The 1,433-nt window shown below is 62.5% G+C and overlaps 1 protein-coding gene across 1 annotated transcript in view; it reads left to right on the forward strand.

Annotated features, from left to right (window-relative positions):
• The window catches only part of BCKDK (branched chain ketoacid dehydrogenase kinase), a gene marked incomplete at its 5' end in the record, with an annotated part of 7,623 nt that overhangs the window by 3,600 nt on the left and 2,590 nt on the right, over nt 1-1,433 (forward strand). Inside the window, one exon of the mRNA XM_027708545.1 lies at nt 700-828. Coding sequence (XP_027564346.1) covers nt 700-828 — 129 coding nt within the window. The remainder of the gene's footprint in view (nt 1-699; nt 829-1,433) is intronic.

Here is a 1,433-nt window from a genome sequence, read left to right on the forward strand (position 1 = left end):
TGAGGTGACACTGAGGTGTCACTGAGGACACAGAGGTGACCAAGGTGATACAAAGGTGGCCCTAAGGTGACACTGAGGTGTCACTGAGGAGGCACTGGGGTGACCCTGAGGTGACCCAAGTGGTCCTGAGGTGACCCTGAGATGACCCTGAGATGACACTGAGGAGACTCAGGTGACCCTGAGGTGACACTGGGGTGACACTGGGGTGACCCAGGTGACACTGAGATGATGGACATGACCCAGGTGACTCTGAGGTGACCCAGGTGATACAGAAGTGACCCAGGTGACCCTGAGGTGACCCTGAGGTGACATTAATGTCCCCCAGGCGTCTGTGTGAGCACCAGTACGGGAACACCCCGCGGGTGACAGGGGGGACAGGAGGGGACTGGAGGGGACAGGAGGGGACAGGAGGGCACAGGGGCTCTCTGGGCTGACCCTGAGGTGACAGAGGTGACCCCAGTGACCCCAATGACCCTGAGGTGACCCTGAGGTGACCCCGAGGTGACCCTGATGTCCCCCAGACGCCTGTGTGAGCACCAGTACGGGAACGCGCCGCGGGTGACAGGGGGAACAGGAGGGGACTGGAGGGAACAGGGGGGGACAGGAGGGGACAGGAGGGTCCAGGGGCTCTCAGGGGTGGCACAGGTGACCCTGAGGTGACCCTGAGGTGACCCTGAGGTGACCCTGATGTCCCCCCAGACGCCTGTGTGAGCACCAGTACGGGAACGCGCCGCGGGTCCGGATCAACGGCCACGTGGCCGCTCGGTTCCCCTTCATCCCCCTGCCCCTCGACTACGTCCTGCCTGAGCTGCTCAAGAACGCCATGAGGTCACACCAGGGGGGTTTGGGGGGGATTGGGGGGGATTTGGGGGCAATTGAGGGGGTTTGGGGTGATTTGGAGGGTTTAGAGGAAGTTTGAAGGGGTTTGGAGGGGGTTTGAGAGGGGCTGGGGGAGTTTAAAGGGGGTTTGGGGGCATTAGAGGGGGTTTGAGGGGGCAGTTTGAGGGGGGCTGGGGGTGTTTGAGGGGGGGTTGGGGGGATTTGGGGGGTTTTGGGGGGATTTAGAGAGGGTTGGGGGGTTGGAGGGGTTTGGGAGGATTTGAGGGGGTTTGAGGGGGGGGTTGGGGGGGACTGGGGGGATTTGAGGGGGTTCTGGGGGTTTTTAGAGGAGGTTTGGAGGGGGTTTGGAGAGGGTTTGGGGAAGGTTGAGGGGGGTTTGGGGGGGTTTAGGGAGGATTTGGGAGGGGTTCAAGGAAGATTGGGGGTGTTTGGGGAGGGTTGAGGGGGAGTTTGGGGGGTCTAGAAGGGGGTTTGGGGGGGACTGGGGGGATTTGAGGGGGTTTGGGGGGATTTGAGGAGGTCTCAGGGGTCTGTGGGAGTCCCAGGGGGTCTCTGTGGGTGCTGAGGGTCCCAGGGGGTCTGTGGGGGTCCCA

Source organism: Neopelma chrysocephalum, unplaced genomic scaffold, assembly GCF_003984885.1.
Source record: "Neopelma chrysocephalum unplaced genomic scaffold, ASM398488v2 Primary Assembly neopelma1_96305, whole genome shotgun sequence".
NCBI lineage: Eukaryota > Metazoa > Chordata > Aves > Passeriformes > Pipridae > Neopelma > Neopelma chrysocephalum.